This window comes from Triticum urartu, chromosome 3A (assembly GCF_056163025.1).
Source record: "Triticum urartu cultivar PI428250 chromosome 3A, HENAU_Tu73, whole genome shotgun sequence".
NCBI lineage: Eukaryota > Viridiplantae > Streptophyta > Magnoliopsida > Poales > Poaceae > Triticum > Triticum urartu.
The window spans coordinates 737,250,941-737,267,732 of NC_141875.1; the positions used below are offsets into that span (position 1 = coordinate 737,250,941).

Here is a 16,792-nt window from a genome sequence, read left to right on the forward strand (position 1 = left end):
ATTGGCTCATGTTGTAATTAAACTTTAATGAATTGTATGTCTCTTTGGTTTGGACAGTCGTTCGACTTAGATGTAATCGATGCTATTTATTACTAGGACCATGAATTGTGCTATTAATGTCTTGCTTTTCTCTTCTGATCCTTTTGTTGCATACTTATTTATTGCTTATGTATTGTCTGTTGTTTGGCTTATGCATAGAGATGCCGTCATATGTCGTGTACAAGGGTAAGGTTCCCGGAGTCTATGACGACTGGGAGGAGTGTCGGAGACAGGTTCACCGTTTCAGCGGTAACAGTTACAAAGGGTACACCACTAGGGCGGAGGCGGAATCTAGATACGCCCGCTATCTAACGGGAGAGAGGAGGGAGCGTTGGAGGAACCGGATGAAGACCAGTTTCATAGCGATGATGCTCATCGTGATGACCGCAACTCTCTTCTATGTGATGGTAGTTTAGATGATCGATATCGACTTGTAATGTGAAGACAAACTCGCTACTCGCGGTCTCGAGACTTGTAATGTTCTATCTTTGTTCGGTCTTTTGAATTCGGAGACTAATATGATGAATTGTATTCGGAGAGCTATCTTCTATTGTATTGGATGAATGTGTTGTTGCTGTGTGGTGCTGTCTATATTCTGTCCAATAATATATTTTGTAACCTGTGAAAATATCAGAAATGTGCATTTTTTCGACCACCTCCAAATCACCTCAGTTTTGGCACACATGATCTCTTCCACAAACAAAACTAGGTTTCCAAGTTTTTGAATTTTTTTTGAATTTATAATGCCCTCTAGACTGACTGCTGAAAACATCGGTCTATGCCTCAAGGGGGCATTGTAAAATAATTTTTTTCAAAAATTTCTTGCATACACATGTTTTGCACATGTGGGTGACCATGTACAAGAAAATTTGGGTGATTTGGAGGTGGTCGAAAAATTCACGTTTTTTCAAAAGCTGGCTTAAGTTAACCAAATGGTCCCTCCGGGAATGCGGGCATTTTTTCGACCACCTCCAAATTACCTCAGTTTTGGCACACATGATCTCTTCCACAAACAAAACTAGGTTTCCAAGTTTTTGAATTTTTTTGAATTTATAATGCCCTCTAGACTGACTGCTGAAAACATCGGTCTATGCCTCAAGGGGACCTGCATGCAAGAGTCGGGGACCTGCATGCAAGAGTCGGGGACCTGCATGTGAATAGTGATTCATCAAGGCCTTGACAGCTACTGGCACAGCGGCGGCCGCCCGATTTGCATGCAGCGAAGATGAACGTGCATGGACGTTTTTCAAAGATTTCCAAGCACACCCCAGTGGGCCCCGCTTATTTAAAAAATACGTCATTCATTATTGCTCTGTAAATGAAGAATATGCATGATGATTATGAATATGCATGACAACCATAGTAAGGGTGAAGAATCATAGTGCCCAATTTGTTGAAATACATCATCATTCTTAAAGTTGGACATCAAATGATACGCACAGAAAATGGAAACGAAAGATGTCGAACTAATACAGTAACATGGCAGTACAACCGCACTTCACTAAATTACTGTCACGATGAAATAGAATGTAAAGACCACGTCACACAAAGCTGAATGGCACACGACTTTCTCTGGCTCATCGTCGGTTCATGCTATATGTAGATATCACAGTTCAGCCTCGAGATCCTACATAGAAGAATACAATAAATCACATGGACATCAATTATGAGTAAAACACATGCAAAAAAATATGAACATATTTCGTACCTCTAGCAATTTAGCGCATTTACGTCGATTGTGACCTGGTTTCTTGCAATAGCCACAGATATTATGTGATCTTGACTTCTTTGTCTTTGCTTGCAGCCTTTTCTTTGGTGCACCTCGTCCTGGCACATGCACGGGATCCAGAACCTTATCAACTTTCTGCGAGTGCGGCATCAACGGGCCAAACCTAATGCTGTTATGCTGAGCATTAGTTGACTCCTTGCTGTCAGCTTGTTCAAAACTTGATTGCTTGCCATGATGTTGTGCTTGCAAAAGCATCTTTAGACGGTGATAGTCCTCATCAGAGTGGCATGCCTGGAAACTTGCGGCATGACTACAATTCCACAACTCGCGGTACCTCTGCAGGCTTACCGAATAGTCATACATCTGGTTTTTTCTGGTAGGTGCGTATGCACATTTTGCATTCATAGTCCACCTAGTGGGAACGCAACAACCGGGCAGAATTGTTTGTTTTAAAATCCCCAATATGTAAAAAAATGTGGGAACATGGTGTGCCTGCGCATTCCAGCTTACGGCAAGAACAACTCACCCTGTGCAAAAGACCTCCTTGCTCTTTAATGCGCACTCCAAACTTTTTATCCATTCTTTCCTGCTTGGACACAACATAAGTGGAATCTTCTGATCCATCTAGTATCTCTCTAATATGACATTTGCTGACAGCATCTATGCTCCATAAGACCATCTTAAAGACACTAGGTGTGAAAACTGTTGCGGCGTGTTTCTCAAGCGGCGAAGCATTTTTCCTCTGTAAATGGAGCGGACTGCAAGGCTTCGACGTCATGGAGAGCTTCGTTAATCCGTCGCGACGCAAGGCAACGCTCATAGTGCTCTAGCATTTCAAACAACGACATCTTACCCTCAAGATGCGTATGTAGCACAGAGTTCAAGCTCTCACTCCTCTGATTGCTGCTCAATCCTAGGAAACAACGCCCCTCAAGATATGGAGCACACCACAACTTTCTCATCTGATACATCTGATGCAGCCAAGACTCCTCACTGGTTACTTTATTCCGTTGTAAGAATTGTATCCATTTTATCTCATGCTCTTCAATGGAGAAGTATCATAAATGAAAGATCTGAATTCCTCCTTTACGTCGTCATCATGCAGATGGCGTACAATGTTCTGCTGAATGTGCCATATACATAGTCTATGGTTTGAGTCTGGCCAGACCACCCTTATTGCTCTCTGCATTGCAAGGTCCCCATCTGTGATCACAGATATCGGATGCTTCTATGCCATGCAATCAGAAAAGGTCCGCAACATCCACTCGTATGCCTGGCTTGTTTCATGAGAAATTATACCACAGCCAAATATAACAGTGCTGCGGTGGTGATTCAACCCGACAAAAGGCATGAATGGCAGATTGTATTTGTTGGTTCTGTATGTGCTATCAAAAACAATAACGTCTCCGAAAGCCTCGTAGTCAAGTCGCGATTGACTATCAGCCCAGAACAGTCCCTTCAGATGGCCATGCTCGTCTACCAAGTACTTGAAGAAAAAATCCACATCTCGCTCTCGCCTCGCCATCATGTGCATGATCACCGTTTTAGCATCACCGGCACTGATTGTCTCCTGCTTATTAGCATGGCAGAAATAATAAACGTCCCTCTTTATGCATCCAACCTTATCAAATCCACCGTATTGAAAGCACAAAATATCCATAATACGGTATTTGCGGATCCCACATTTTTCCATGTCCACAATGTCCGCTTTCTGCTCATCACTAATTCATCTGTGCGAACGCAGCAGACAAGAAAGATCCCGTGGGGCTAGAGGATGGATGTGCTCATCGACGAAATCCTTGACAAACCACCGACCGGTTTCCTCCTGTCTCGTAATGACCAATTTAGCATTACACCCAACACGAGTTAAACTTCGTGGCCTCCTTTTTCTATCTTCCATCTTTCTTTTCATGTGCTTATCTTCGCGAAACCCTTGACGACTACACACAATTTTCCTTAAAATTATGTATTTGTTGGATCCATCCCACTCAATGTAGCTTTTCCTCACACTAAAACCTTTTTCAAGAGCATATTTGTTGTAGAATTCATAACCTTCAGCCTCACTATCAAACATCTTGCTGACAACATTTACATACTCGAACATACTCTCATCACTTGCATACGCCATGTCTTCCTGCATATGACATGTGAGGGAAACCAATCATCAACATCTTTCTGTTTATCAATGTTGCAGGTGTAAAATAGCTCATAGGCAAAGACAAGTGCATGGAAAAGACTTTGCTGGTTTGACATGTGAGGGAAACCAATCATCAACGTCCAACAAGTAGTATCTCATCTTCCTTTAAACTATATTTCATGCGCTATGCAAACCTAAAGTGATGATGACTTTAATAAACTAAATTAAGTGAACTATGGAACCAGTATCTCATCTTCCTTTACTATATCTCATCTCAAACGTCAACATCTTACTTAAACAAACATGATGCGATTAGCTCAAGAGAAACTATGCCACGATGAAGCTTTCCATTCGTTGTTCTAGTCCGTACCCGGATCTTGTGGGGTTGAGGTTGTACTGCATGCACGGTGGAGGGGCGCAACAGCCAAGAGAACGAGAAGAACGCCAAGCCGAATTCATACCTTAAGGATGGTACGCGCGAAGAGATGGGATCGCCCGCCGCGGTCGCCGCCGATTCAGCCGGCGCAGATCCGGCCTTCTTCTTCTTCGGTGACGGCATGGGGGGCTGGGGTTGGTTGGGTGGAGGACGAGGACGATGAATTTATTCCTCTCGCCGGGCAGGTCGAGGACGGAGAAGGTCAGGAGCGGCGAGCGGCGACGAATAGATCGGAGGAGGATTCTAAATTAAATTGCATGCACTAGGGAAACCTAAATCGATGATGACTAAAAAAATCAAAGTAGGAATGTAAGCTATGAAACAAAGTAAGTTTATGGCCTATCTCCTGCAGGCATTGATATCTCCTGCTGCATCAAGAAAAACAAGCCTACTTTCAGAACAAGCATTGATATCTCCCGGCGGCCTAACCGAGGGGCCAACCGCAGAGTATAGATCCATCTACGAGGAAGTTGGAGTTTTTGCCAATAGTCACTTCCAGCGGGCCAATCAAATGGGGAGGATTTGAGATTCGGGCGATTCATACCTTAGGATGCAAGCCCGGAAGCGATGTGATCGGCGGGGGCGAGTTCCTATAGTGCCGCCGCCGACACTGCCGCCGCAGATGTCGCGCCTTAATCTTCTTTCCTGAAGCCGAGCACGTCGTTTATAGTGAATGGGACGAGGTGGAGGACGACGACGCCGCCGCCGAAGGTGTTGGTTCCTCTCGCCGGGCTCGTCGGACAGAAGGAAGAGGACGGGAACGAGAACTTGATGAGAACGAGGACTGGATCTAGACGTCGTGGACGTGATCGGTTCAAAACAGAATATTTTACCCTGAACCATTATGCCCTTCTCTGATTAAACTAATTAAGTTAATTCATTTTTAATCCCCCACCAGATCGGACGGCCAATAAAAATCGGAGGGGTAAGTACTCGAAAGTACTGCCAGTACTTTCCCAATCACCGTAAAACACCTCAATAAAATAACTAGGTGAACAAATTGGTGTTTATTATCACCTCCTGACAATATATCAATGATCCTATCATGTATGGCTATGCTTTTAGTCTTTCATAATTCCAATGGTTGGTAGATATATGTATAGATAATTGTGTCGTGTATGGGACCAAATCCTCACGTGTTCCCGATATTTCTGCAGTGTGTATTTGATTAGTGATGCTTTGCCTTGTTGGATTCATGCAGCCATCTCTCTGTAAAGATGTCGTCGCCGGTGTCCAATTCCAAGAAGTTGCGCGGATCAGCAGCACATGGTGTTGACAGGCTCAGCAGCCTTCCTGACCCGCTGCTCCATCTTGTGATGTCCTTCCTGCCGATGCCAGAAGTCGTCCGCACATGCTTGCTCTCCCCAAGGTGGCGTGATCTCTGGGCCTCCGTGCCCTTCATCCACCTAGACTACAATGACTTCGTGGATGGTGAGGATGATCAGGAGAAGAGAGAGATGGATCAGAATAGGCTGCATAAGTTTGGGGATCACTTGCTACTCTTGCGGGATGGCACTCTACCCTTGGATGAGGCTCGGATCTTATTCAGAGATGGTGATTTTGAAACCAAATGTGATACGTGGATTCGTCATGCCATCAGGCATAAAGCTCGTTTGCTTCATGTCTATGGTTCTAGCGACATCGGAATAATATTCGACAACAGGTCAATGTTTTCTTCTCAGCACCTGAGAAGAATCAAACTCCAAGAGGTCAGTTTGGATGACAGTTTTTTCAAGCTGCTGAATTTTGACTTCCATGTGCTTGAACATCTAGAGCTGGGGCATTGCAATGTCTTGGACCCGCAGCAGATGTCATCAAGGTTGCTCAAGACTATACGCATATCCTGCTGTTATTTCAACCAAGGTCTCGAGATTTGTGCTCCAAACCTAAACCATCTGTCTATCCTCGACCCAACATATCCTGCTGTTTTCTAGTAACCAGGGATTTGCATTATCTAGTTACAACTTCTATAAGTCTAAGATCTGGTGTTCTCCAAGGCAATCGAGGCAAAATATTGGATTATAGTATACTCCATGGCCTCTCACATGTCACAGCCTTGGAGTTGTATCACCATTATCTGAGGTACGATTGATTGGGCTTTCCTTTTTTCACATTTATGTGACATGCTAGTTTAGCTGAATATTATCTACTGCGTTGCTAGATTTTCTAGTATTAGGTACCTCTTGATATCAGTGCAAGACACAATCTTCTTTATTGTTTAACCAACTATTTTACAAATCCTATTTGTCATGTTGCTATTATAACTAGCTTCATTAATTTCATCTTTGATGAACATGAAGCACGCATTCGAGAGGGGTTTGCAAACATGCCCAGTGTTTGGCAACCTCACAAGTCTGGTGCTGGACGAATGGTGCATGGCTTCCGACTTCACTCCGCTGCTTCTCATTCTCCGGCACTCCCCTAAACTGAAGGATCTGACCTTTAAGCTCAAAATGGTAATACTCCTTTAAGATAGATTTGCCTATGTAGTGTGGAACCTTGAACTAATGTGCTACCCTGCTGTCTCTTGGCACACTGAATGCAGGAGCAGTGTGGAACATGCAAGGATGTTGACCGTCATCTGTCAGCGAGTAAGGAATCGTCACCGGAGAACTATCCTACCATCGAGAGGACTGTGATCTACTGCGGCAAAGATGATCCAAGGGTGAGCGCATTGGTGCAGGTGCTGCTACCGATTGTCATCCCATGCGGGGAAATTAGCATCAAAGGTCACTAGTAGTATCAAACACATTCCTCACTCAAGTATGGTTTGATCTCGGCATAGTGGCTCCCTCCTCTGGCGAGCGCAGAGTCCTCAATTTTTTTTCTTGAAAACTCAGTTAAAAAATGTTTCTTTGGGAAAGAAATAGGAGACTGGAGTCTTTGTTGCAACAAAAAAAAAATCATCACGCGTCTACGCGATTCGTTTCTTTGTTTTCGCGTATGTGCCATGCAGCAAAAGAGTTAAAAAATGAGGAAAATCTAACGCGTGCGCCTGAGAGGTTTGATGCGTACTCGACAACACAAGCGAATCGAAGCAGGCCGTCGAATAGACAACCTGTCAAATGGGCGCTGGACAGGGCGCTTGATCTTGCGACTACAGGAAGGGAGAATGGACTGAAACCTGCCAAGACCCTAGCTAAGTGGCGGCCTCCTGCCATGGGGTCACTGAAACTGAATGTTGATGCGAGTTTGTGCGAAAATGATCATCATGGCAGCACCGGAATCATCATCCGTGATCATATGGGTAACCTGATCAGAGGACAAGCGATCTGGTATTATTGTCTCCTCACTGCTAATTGCCGAGACGTATGCCACTTCGGGATGGGGTTCGTCTGCTGGCCTATGATATTGGTCTCCGATCTGTGATTATAGAGTGATGCCCACCAATTTGTGAGATGGCTGGATCAAGGTACCTATGACAGATCACCACCGATGGTTGTGTGCCGGGAGTAAAAGAGCCAACTGCAAGTTTTGATTCTTTCACTGTTGATTACATCGGGAGAGAAGGAAATCGGTGGCACATATTTGTGCCAAGCAACCTAGAACTACTACTAGACGTAGATGTCTTTGGATCACCTTTGTTCAAAAAAAAAATAGCTTATGCTTTGCAGTTTGATTGTAACCCCGATTATATATATAATGAAAACGAAGCAGGTCGTACGTATAGTCGGTATAGAGGAGACGCACGAAGCGTCCAAGTAATTAACAAGGGTCTGGCCCAAACATTGCAAGCGTACATCCTTCTGCTGGATAAGATCCAATCCACCCGCCGTACGTACGTGCGTACGATGTCGGCGCAGATGTCTTCCAACCTCCCCGACGAACTCCTCGACCTGGTCTACGGCCGGATCGCCAACCCGCTCGGCCGCGTGCGCTTCGCCGCCGTCTGCCGGGCGTGGCGCGCCGTAGCATCATGGCGACCGCCTCCGCCGCCTCTCCCGATGCTGCTCCTCTCCACGTACGACCGGGCCAAAACCAAGGACCTTCCCCTCTACTGCCTTGAGGATGGAGGGCTCCTGCGTGTCCGCCTTCCACGCACGCCCAAAGGCGCGGCGCGCAAACGGATCGTCGGATCTCACCAAGGTGGATGGGTTGCCATGGTGTCCGCTGGCCGCGTCATGGTACTTAACGTCTTCTCCCGCGCCAAGGTGGTGCTCTCGACTAAGCAAGGCGATTACTCCATGGACCCCTCCAAAATCTCCAAAATCATCTTCTCGGAGGAACCCACCTCCGAGACTTGCGTCCTTGCCGCCATCACCCATGGCTGGATGGTCGCTCTTTGCAGAGTTAATTCTACTACAGGGTGGACCGTGAAAGCATGTGGCATGGGGATGCTCAAGGATATAGCCTTCTACCATGGGGAGCTCTACGGGCTCCTCCAACTAGATGGTCAGGTGGTCAGATTGCTGAAGTTCGGCACCAGCAGCAGCACATATGAACTTGTACTGGTCACGACCATCCAGACCATGGTCACCGAAAGCCTTCCTTATCTCTTGATGGAGGACGACGACGACGCGGTTGTGCATGCCATCTACATCTTCGAGATGGGCAACAAGCTGACGATGGCGGTCAAGACCGGAGAGTTTTTCTTCAGGCTATATGAGCTACTCATATGTGCCAACGCTAACTCTAGGTGGGGAGAGATGACAAGCTTGCATGACTACGCACTATTCTTGGGCCCAACGTGCTCCACAGCTGTGGAGGTGTGTGCGGAAGGGCGTGGCGGGGTGCAGAGAAACCACATCTATTACTCCAATGAAAGATATGGCCATCTTCCTCTTCATAAGAGGTATCTCACAAAAATTGCCGATGGTCGTGCCGTGTCCTACGACGATGATGAAATACCGTGTTACGACGGGAAGGTGATTGTGTCACAAGGAATTTATGGTGAGCGTGGCGTTCAAGCTGCCATGTGGCTTGTCCCACCACACATCTAGCAGACTAGCAGGATTTTTAAATCAAAGTTTGTGATGACAAGAAGGTGATTGTGTCATGTGGATTTTATTCTGAGCGTGGCGTTTAAGCTTCCGTAGATATGTCTAGCACCATCCATAAGTCATTATCAATGGCAAGACACATGCTTGTAATGCAATGAAATTCTCTCATGACTCTGTGCATTGTGTGATGCAGACACCCGACACGAGGTAAGTCCTCCTTTTAGAAAGCAACGTCACTTGCTTACCCTTTTTTTGCCGGCCCTCAACAAGCCTCGGAGAGACCCCACCGCAATTTGGCAATTTTGGAGACATGTGAGCATCGCTCGGTATTGTACAAGAAATTTGGCGAATGCATGTTATATGTAAGTTGTAAAATTAAGGAAAACATTCAAAAATCTCCGGGCTGATCACTTCGCTTCATGGGCCGCCTCCATTGCGCTACACATGTCCCTGTGAGGGTCCACCCCACCACTATCCTTATCTCCAAGAACCCGCCCCGTCCAAATTTTTTTCTCCCTAAGTTTGTCTTGTTCCTTGAACCGAGTTTTCTCGAGACCATCTCATTGCGGTCGTACGCCATGGCGGCAGCAACCCTCTCTGGACACACTGTTGTAGTCTCTGCTCCACCGTCAGTCCCATTGCTGCAAGCGGCGGGACCACACAAAGGTGACCACTGCTGCCGTGAAAGGCGTGGTGTCATAGGAGAACCTATTGCCAGTTGCCACCCCTTCGCAGGACTCTGCAGCCACATCATGGTTGCCATCGTCGTTTGCTGCAGGCTGGAGGCGAACCAACACCAACCAAGTCGCCGAGGTTGCAGTTGTGTCGATGCTGCAACCCACCCCGTGTACAAGGCCCAGTAAAATGTATGCTACGAAAAAAAAACTAACCCCAATTGCACAGCACAAATACGACTCGCAGGGCGAACGATCCTACGATATATAGGGTCGCGCTATTCGTCACCCTGGGTGAGGAATAGTTATTCTTCACCCCCCTCTATTTTACCATCAATGCATCGTAATTTTACGTTCAGTAAGTTTCGTCTTATTTCCGACGCAAAAAGGGACCGTAAGAAAATATATAATCATTGTAAAAAATATTTTATGTCATGTAAAATTACAAATGTAAAAACATAGTCTAAAATACACATAAACTGCAAATTTTCTTGTCTTATGACCTATTTTTTTATTTTTTATGTCAAATTTTTCGTAGTGAATCAATAGGAATGTAACTATTTGAATTCGAAACGTAATTTAATTATGAAATGATCGTAAGATTACCTCGAGTGAAGAATAACTTATTCTGCACCCTGGGTGATAAATAGTAACACTATATATATATATATATACCCTCCTGCAATTGCTCCCTACCACCCTCGCCACCTGTTTGCACCGCCACGCCGATGCTGCGGTTTGTTGATGACTCGTCGGTCGGCGTGCAGCGCACGGCCATCTGCATCACCACTGTCGTGAGAGGCTAGGCGTCAGGTGATTTTGTGGTAGGCAACTTTCTTTTTTTGAGACTAGTTGTGGTACGCAACTGAGTATATATATATATATATATATATATAGCAAACAGGTGGCGAGGGTGGTAGGGAGCAATTGCAGGAGGGCGTCAGGGCGAGGAGCAAGACAACGGCATTCGAGGACCTCAAAGTTAGGATCCTCGGCGGTCTGCAATTCAACATTGGTTCTATTTCTAATCCCTCGTCTAATTATTTGTCATGCAGAGGCTGGGTGTGGGCAATCTCACATGCTTCATAATTATTCACAAGTTCAGTACTCTCATGATGCTGTCAAATAAGAAAATCAAGAGCCAAGCAGCAAACAGCAAAATAACCTCTTGGACAGCAATAAACAATTCTGAATTTTCTATTAGTGAAGTGTTGTCCATAATACAACCACAAACCAAGGATCAGAGTAGTCCCTTGGACACTACTTTTTGGAACAAGAAGGTTTACCTGAATCAAACCATACAAACATTTCTGAATTTTTGGCTAGACAAATGGTACTACTATAATATCATGAAATAAAAAATATATCATTTCCTATCACAGCATCTATGAGATCAGTTATGCTTGTGCCATGCAAACCACTTCACTGCTATTACAGAAAACATATCAGAATCTTATGTATTACTACCAATTTGCTGGCTTAGGTTCGGCACTTTTTCTGCTAATCATCTAAGCAGAGAGGATTATGATACTATTAATCACTGTAATGCCTTTCTATTGACTCATCATCAGAGCTGAATGTGCAAATCTACAAGAGCTTTGTTGGGGTTGGAGTTGATTCATCTGTAATCAGTGTTGGTCCTGCTGCTGCAGTCCATAAATTTTCAGAGTCTGAACAAACACACACACTTGGATAGACAGAATTATGTTGTTTAATTCTCCAGACATTTTGGATAACTAAGCTAATCAGGTGACTGTAGCTCCAGGAAAAACACAAATAAAGAACAATCGATTAAAACAAAACGAGCTCATAATATCCTTTTGATTCCCTGATGGTAGTTGGCGCCTAGCTAAGCATAAACGAGCTCATAACCGGTTACAACAAGTTTATAAAATTATAAAGATTTTAACAGCAAGTTTATTTTACACAAACAGGATGATGAAAAGGAGCTGCCATGGAAGAAAAGAGAGCACGTGCACAAGGGAAATGAATGAAAAGGAAAATCTCTGAAAACATGAAGTTTAAAACTAATCTCCTGATGAGCTCGGGCTTAAGCAGAACTACCGAGGATACCTTGAAGATAACGCAAACTCCTCTTCCATACTATACTGCCTGGACAATTCCGCGCTCCTACTTCCATCTGCAGTCCGGGGACAATTTCTTACATCACCCTCCTCATGTCCCCTGGATGCTTGAGTGCCTTCGAGTTTGATCTCCACTTGCTTCATGGATGGACGATCCTCTCCTCTTAATGTTATACACATTGCTGCAATTGCTGCGACTTCTTCAATTTCGCTGCCTCCTTCTTCCATTACTTGCGGATCTAGTATCTCTGACAAATTACCTTGTGTGAATAAGGTAGAAAAATGTGTGACAAGGCCTTCCTCTTCAGAAGAGACGTATGAAAATGGTTTCTTTCTAGTCAACAACTCTAGAAGCAGGACACCGAAGCTGTACACATCACTTTTTTCAGTGAGACGCCCAGTATAGAAGTACATGGGGTCCAGATATCCTCTTGTACCTTGCACTCTTGTTGTGATCCCTGGTCTATCCACCGGAACATATCTTGAAGCTCCAAAGTCTGCAACTTTTGCTGTTAGAGTATCATCCAAAAGTATGTTAACAGACTTGATATCTCTATGGATGATGGGTACTGAAGCTGTTGAGTGAAGATGAGCTAAAGATCTGGCAGTCTCAGTTGCTATCCGTAGCCTATCATTCCATGACAACGATTTTGGCCCATCAACATGAAGATGATCATAAAGGGTACCGTTGGATATAAACTCATAGACCAACATGGGGACCTCTGTTTCAAGGTAACAACCATAGAGTTTTACAACATTTCTATGGTTGATCTAGGACTGGACGCTCGAGCGAGCTTTTCGGCTCGGCCCGAAACTCGCTCCAGCTCGGCCCAACTCAGCTCGGCCCGACAAGAAAATAGGCCGAGCCGAGCTAGCAAATTTAGGCCCGTTCGACGACCGAGCCGAGCCGGTTTCCGCTCGGTCCAACTCGGTGGCTCGTTTTGCAGCCCAATTAATTTTTTTTAGATAATTCTCAGCCCATTTCCTAGACATAGCAGCCTACAGGAGCAGCCCAAGCCCATTAAAAGCACCCCGACTCACATGTGCGTCCCCCAGCGAGCGAATGCAGCCGCCGCTGCTTAGGGTTTGCGCCTTGCCGCCCTGCCGCCGTCCAGCCAGTGGCCACCACCCTACGCCGTGCTCCTCGCCGCGCATGAAGCTGTATGGCTCGCCGTCGACACCGACGGCGTACGTGCCTGTTCGCCGCTGCGCCGGACGCCGCCGTTCGTCGTTGTCGTGATTCCTCGCCGGCAAAAGCAGGTATGGCCTGCAGTCCATGCCCTCCTCTCCCGACGATGACCCCAGCAGCCGGCCACGCGGAGGAGACTTTGCGAGCACACACACGCGCCCACACTTCACCGGCGTCGCCCGGCGGCGCGCATGCACACACCGGCCGCTCCCATGCATACTGAAGACTGAACATACACATCGGCGCTCACTCACACGAGCCGCTCGGGCTGGACCGAGCAGGAGGCAAGACGAGCCGAGCCACTAAAAGTAGGCTCGTTCACCAACCGAGCCGAGCCGAGCCAGCTCGCTCATGGGCGAGCCAAAGCCTAGCTCGGATCAAACTCGGCTCGGCTCGGCTCGTGTCCAGCCCTAGGTTGATCAATGATAGGATAGCAACCTCATTAATGAATTCATCAATCTCCTTTTGAATCACCGCCTTTGGTTTCTTGATGGCTACAACATGAAGATCTGATAGGATCCCTTTGTAGACTGTACCATGCCCACCACCACCAAGCTCACGAGATTTACCAAATCTGTTTGTTGCCTTCTCTAGCTCATCTAAGGTAATAATCATTCTTTCTGCAATATCAGCTCTTTGTGATACCAATTGTTGCAACAATTGTCCACGGTTTTTTTCGAAGAACTTCTGTTTCAACATTTGCGCTCTTCGATGTTTGAATCTCTTGTGTGTGAAGGATCCAACGAGAAGGAATACTATGATGCCTGTCCCAACAGCAACTCCTATGCTGAGGTATATACCTACAAAGATGTACATGGTATTATTCATTTTCAATATCATTGGATTAGTATTATACACTTGGTCTACAGTTACTCAACAGCAGGAGTAATCAACAAAGTTCACTCAAAAGTAACTTTTTGGCAAGAAGAAAATTGTGTCAGAGTTCAAGTTGGACCAAGAAACGTACATCAAGTTCTCTTCTTATTAATTATGATTAACAAGCAAGTATTTTCACAGGAAGAAGCAAATTAAATCGATTAGTATCTACACTAGAATGCCAATATGTATTGCTTGAAAGGAATACCAAGTGGAATACAATACTTGTCTTGATGTGAAATTAACCAGGAGGAATGTTGCAGCATTGCTTACCTGTAGATAAAGGCTTGCGGCGACCTGGAGGCAAAAGTGAAATAGACAAGGTTAAAAACTATAGACGAACAAGAAAATTAATAGCGTAAACACATACTCCCTCCATCCCGAAATATAAGATCATTTTTGACACTAACTTAGTGTCAAAAATGGTTTTATATTTTGGGATGGAGGGAGTATATTATAATCGTAGATAGAGGTTCTAACCTTTACAACCGTCCACGAGGTAGGGGTTGCTGCCGCGCTTATCGTAGGCATACATGCACTGGCATACATAGCCTCTGCTTCCTCCTTTGCAGTTGCTGTTCTTGCTCTTGCAGAGCTTGCGGGCTACTTCTGCCGGACAGCCCGGATGCGCCTTCATGCCAGCAGGTCGCGGTAAGCCCTGAATGACCTCCCACTGCAGAACTTGGGGAACCTGCACCTTGGCTATTCCCTCCCGCTCCACCATTTCCTTGGACAACCGTCGCCGATCGAACCACCCCTCCTCTGCGATTAGCGCGTACCCTGGATGTAACGTCAAGTCCTGGTTGGCGTTCTTGTTGAGCTTTTGAATTGACAGCTGTGTGGGCAAGCCGTTAGAGGACATGGAGATGTGCGCCTGGCAGCAGCCTATGCCGTAGCAGTTTCTGCCTGTACGCCCCAGTGCCTTCTCGATGTAGGTTTCACTAGCGTTGGAGGGGCAGAAGGAGCCACAACCGCTGATGAAATCCTTGTTGCTATCTGAGTTCAGCGTCACCTGAAGGTTGCAGCCCAACAGGATGAACTCGTTGCTAGTCGATAGCGAGTAGGGTGCCTCCGAGTAGTTGCCAAGCATAAAATAACCTTCTGAGAAGCGCACCGTGAAAATGGCGTTGGTGCTGATGACGCGCACCGTGTTGTTCCAGAGGGAGATCTTTGCGACATGGAAGGACATGTACGAACCGAGGACGAGGTCGCGGAGGACGAGGAGTGGCTTAGCAGGTTGCTGGCTTGTATCACAGGTGAGGCTGAACCCAGGCCAGTAGCAATCGGCAGAGCCAATGCCGAAGGGGTATGGCACGTCTACATCACCGCAGGACGTACTGCAGTTACCTAATTGAAAAAATAACAACGTCATACTAATTCATTGTTCTCAATTTCTGATGGATTTGGGCTAACTCTTAGGACAGCACGTGCCTAGAGGTGTAATTAGGCTCTAAAGTGATCATGATGCAGATTGAAATTTTTTTTGCCTGTCTATTTTGTCTCACTCATGGTATAATATATATTGCCAGAGTGGTAGACCGTGTGTTCTCATATTACTGCTGCTGTCTCCTGTAGTTTATTTGTTTTCATTTTTGGTAACATCCCAAATGGAGCTTTGCTGGAGACCCAGTGAGGTTTGTTTGTAATTTCAGAATGTTTTTTCAACTGAATGATCCTAATTGTACTTCTATGATGCAAAAATTGTACGTGGTTTTATCTGATGAATATTTTGCTGCTGCTAAAATTTTTTTGCCAGGAAGTTTAATCAGCAAAATGATTTTCACACAGATTTTATGGATAACATCTTGAGATGTGCAGGGAGATGTACGGCGATGGAATGAGATGTGAGTGAGGTGAGGGCTTGTGCCGGTGTTGTGATAGTGAGATGTGAGTGAGGGCTTGTGCCGTCATTGCCGTGCGGTGATAGATACGAGTGAATTGTTCTTTTTAAGTAAGAAAAAAATGAGCATCTAGCTGCATTTTCTGTTTATGAGAGGCGACTTTTTTATAAGGAAAAAAGCAGTTGTTTGCCGTAAGATAAATGACATAACAAAAAAATTATAATAAGAACATCACATATCCTAAATCGTAAATTTCCTAGAATAATCATAAGTTTTATTAAAATTGAAATGTCTTGAGGTGACGTGGTTGGAAGGGGTCAAAAAATCACTAAGTTTTATACAACAAAAGGATGTGCAAGGGATGATAGCCCACAATTGAAATTCACTGGCTACAGTTTTGGTATATCTAGATGCCAACGTATATTTTCAAACTGGTTAGTATTCCAACAAGTATGGACGGGTAAATTAATGTATTAAATTAATGTATTTTATTATCATAACATTCAACATACAAGCATTATTTTATTATCACTATATTCAAGATAATATTAATTTATCCAATTGTAGGGATGTGTGTGTCTTTTTTGTTTTTTATTTTATGCTCTCGTGGAACGGTAAAGGATTGGCCAGTTTACACAGTGATTATTTTCTATTGCACATTTTTAGACCTTCCACGTGCAATAATATTCATGCTAGCTGCATATATTGCTTGTGCAAGATGGTTATGAGCCGATGAAGATACTTTTATTATATTTACTAAAGTATCGTGTGAATGAAGCTAAAACAATCCTTCTGATATTGTACGAGAATATCTTAAGCGCATCAATAGATCTTAATTCCTAACATA

General features: G+C 45.0%; 4 protein-coding genes and 1 pseudogene across 5 annotated transcripts; 2 read left to right on the forward strand and 3 right to left on the reverse strand.

Annotated features, from left to right (window-relative positions):
• Positions 1-1,645: 1,645 nt before the first annotated feature.
• On the reverse strand, positions 1,646-4,103 carry LOC147982472 (protein FAR1-RELATED SEQUENCE 5-like; annotated as a pseudogene).
• A 1,455-nt stretch (positions 4,104-5,558) lies between these two features.
• Positions 5,559-7,710, forward strand: LOC147982473 (putative F-box/FBD/LRR-repeat protein At1g78760). The gene is made up of 5 exons (XM_087516315.1): positions 5,559-5,765; positions 5,799-6,204; positions 6,610-6,797; positions 6,887-7,070; positions 7,298-7,710. The coding sequence occupies exons 1-5, from the start codon at positions 5,559-5,561 to the stop codon at positions 7,708-7,710; spliced, it is 1,398 nt and encodes a 465-aa protein (XP_087372441.1).
• A 422-nt stretch (positions 7,711-8,132) lies between these two features.
• On the forward strand, positions 8,133-9,281 carry LOC147982474 (uncharacterized). Its single transcript, XM_087516316.1, has one exon. It carries the CDS (start codon positions 8,133-8,135, stop codon positions 9,279-9,281), a length of 1,149 nt encoding a protein of 382 aa, XP_087372442.1.
• A 2,734-nt stretch (positions 9,282-12,015) lies between these two features.
• LOC147982475 (wall-associated receptor kinase 5-like) lies at positions 12,016-15,443 on the reverse strand. Of its 2 annotated transcripts, none has more exons than XM_087514414.1 (3): positions 14,585-15,443; positions 13,650-14,130; positions 12,016-12,811 (listed from the first exon to the last, which is right to left on the reverse strand). In XM_087514414.1, exons 2-3 carry the CDS (start codon positions 14,066-14,068, stop codon positions 12,016-12,018), a joined length of 1,215 nt encoding a protein of 404 aa, XP_087370540.1. In that variant the 5' UTR covers positions 14,069-14,130; positions 14,585-15,443. The 2 variants fall into 2 exon arrangements, with proteins under 2 accessions (XP_087370540.1, XP_087370541.1); XM_087514415.1 differs by having other exon boundaries at positions 13,650-14,045; positions 14,560-15,443.
• LOC125547381 (wall-associated receptor kinase 3-like) lies at positions 14,580-16,015 on the reverse strand. Its single transcript, XM_048711269.2, has 2 exons — positions 15,907-16,015; positions 14,580-15,451 (listed from the first exon to the last, which is right to left on the reverse strand). Exons 1-2 carry the CDS (start codon positions 16,013-16,015, stop codon positions 14,580-14,582), a joined length of 981 nt encoding a protein of 326 aa, XP_048567226.2.
• Between the last annotated feature and the right edge of the window lie 777 nt (positions 16,016-16,792).